General features: G+C 55.1%; 1 protein-coding gene across 1 annotated transcript; it reads left to right on the top strand.

The window, feature by feature from the left end:
- Positions 1 to 1,106: 1,106 nt before the first annotated feature.
- On the top strand, positions 1,107 to 1,719 carry LOC103583749 (caytaxin-like; the record flags this gene model as incomplete). Its single annotated transcript, XM_008564981.1, has 2 exons — positions 1,107 to 1,292; positions 1,617 to 1,719. Coding segments are annotated over 2 exons (289 nt in total), but the record flags the coding sequence as incomplete, so codon positions are not given.
- Positions 1,720 to 1,938: the final 219 nt, after the last annotated feature.

Consider the following 1,938-nt stretch of genomic DNA (forward strand, 5'->3'; position numbering starts at 1 on the left):
TTCCTGGAGGAGGCGGCACCTGTGCCAGATCGTAACAAACATAAAAGTAGAAAGTGGGCAGAGGCGGGGTGAAGATGGCCGTCCAGTTGGTTTCAGTGCAGGACTCTGAGCAGAGAGGAGCTGGCTGGCTAGCTGGGAGATGGGACACCAGGGAGACCGCTTGTCACTTTGTAACTATAGCCTCCGAATTTTGCACTGTGTGGAAGTAATTCATATTTTTGAGTGGGAAGCACTCCAGGAAAAGTGTTGGTCACATGCAGAGGTACAGAATCCAGAAGGCTCGGGGTCTTCAGGCAGAGACATTTGCATTGGCATGGGGAGGGGAGCATTTGAAGAGAGACTGAAGTTGAAATCAGGAGCCAGAATGCAAGGGTCAGGCCTTCCAGATCAGGACAGGATTCAGACTTTACCCCATGGGTAGTGGGACGGACTTAGCATCTATACTCATAAGGAATATTGGTCTGTGCTTTTCTTCCTTTTGATGTTTTTGGCTTCAGTCTCTGGGTAGTGCTGGCCTCATTAAATAAGTTTAGAAGTGTTCCCTTCTCTTCAGTATTTTGGAAGTGTTTGAGAAGGACTGGTATTAATTCTTTAAATGTTTGGTAGAATTCGCCAGTGAGGCCACCTGGTCCTGGGCGTTTCTTGGTTGGGAGATTTTTGATGAGTGATTCAGTCTCCTTACTTGGTATAGGTCTACTCAGATTTTCTGTTTCCTCCTGAGTCAGTTTTGGTAGTCTGTGTGTTTCTAGGAATCTGTGCATTTCATCTACGTTGCCTGATTTGCCAGGGTGCACTTGGTCAGAGTGTTCTGTTAGAATCCTTTTTCCCCATTACAGGGCTCCAAAACCAACAGAACATTCTGGAAGACTAGTGAAAGGGGTGTCCAGGAAGGCTTCCTAGAGGAGGTGGTGTTTAAGCTGAGCCTGAAAGGGTGAGTAGAAGGGAGAGGAAAATCAGCGAGCAGAGCAGCCAGACAGGGAGAAGTGAAGGACACACGGCCACCGACAGCAAAGGGAGCCGCAGGAGGGAGTCTGGGCAGGAGGTTGGGAGATGTCCAGACTCAGGTGTCCTGTCCCTCTCTCTTCCCCACCGCTGGCTGCTTCCAGATGACACCCCTGTGGCCACCGCCAAGAACATGCCCGGGGACAGTGCGGATCTGTTTGGGGACGGTGCGGCAGAGGACGGCAGTGCTGCCAATGGGCGCCTGTGGCGGACAGTGATCATCGGGGAACAGGAGCATCGCATCGACCTGCACATGATCCGGCCCTACATGAAGGTGGTCACTCACGGAGGTGAGGCCAGCACCCTCAGCACCCTCTCCTGGCTCCAGCTGGGACTGCTGGACAACTGGAGACTTGTCAGTGCCCCTCCCTGGACCTCGGTCTCTTCAACTGATCCACGGAGGGTGGGTGGGCCGTGGGCAGTGCCCACATGGGGGTGCCTCTGATGTTGGCTGTCACCCCCCAGGGCCAGGCTGCCGTGACTCAGAACTGTACCCTCCTGAGCACATGGGCAGTGGGAAGGGGCTGGCCAGAGATGAGGTGGATGTGGGAGATAGTGCACGGCGTGGCTCAGGGCTCAGGGCTGGAGGCCACTCACTGGCCGCCTTTCCCCAGGGTACTATAGCGAAGGTCTCAATGCCATCATCGTCTTTGCTGCCTGCTTTCTCCGAGACAGCAGCTCACCCGACTACCAATACATCATGGAGAACCTCTTCCTGTAAGTCACCCGCCTGTTGTGGGCAGCCTGGGGCCAGCCGCCGACCGCTCTGAGGTGTCCAGGCTGGTGGGGGTACAAGGCTGCAAGAAGCATGCAAGATGGGCTGCAAGAAGCCCATCATGCAAGGGCTCTGAGCGGCGCTGCCTGGCACCAGGGAAGGCGTGGCTGCCAGCAGACGTTGATCTGGGCCCTTGCTGGCCCTTCAGCACAGTGGTGGCC

The sequence above is a fragment of the Galeopterus variegatus genome, unplaced genomic scaffold (assembly GCF_000696425.1).
Source record: "Galeopterus variegatus unplaced genomic scaffold, G_variegatus-3.0.2 Scaffold27642, whole genome shotgun sequence".
Lineage (NCBI taxonomy): Eukaryota > Metazoa > Chordata > Mammalia > Dermoptera > Cynocephalidae > Galeopterus > Galeopterus variegatus.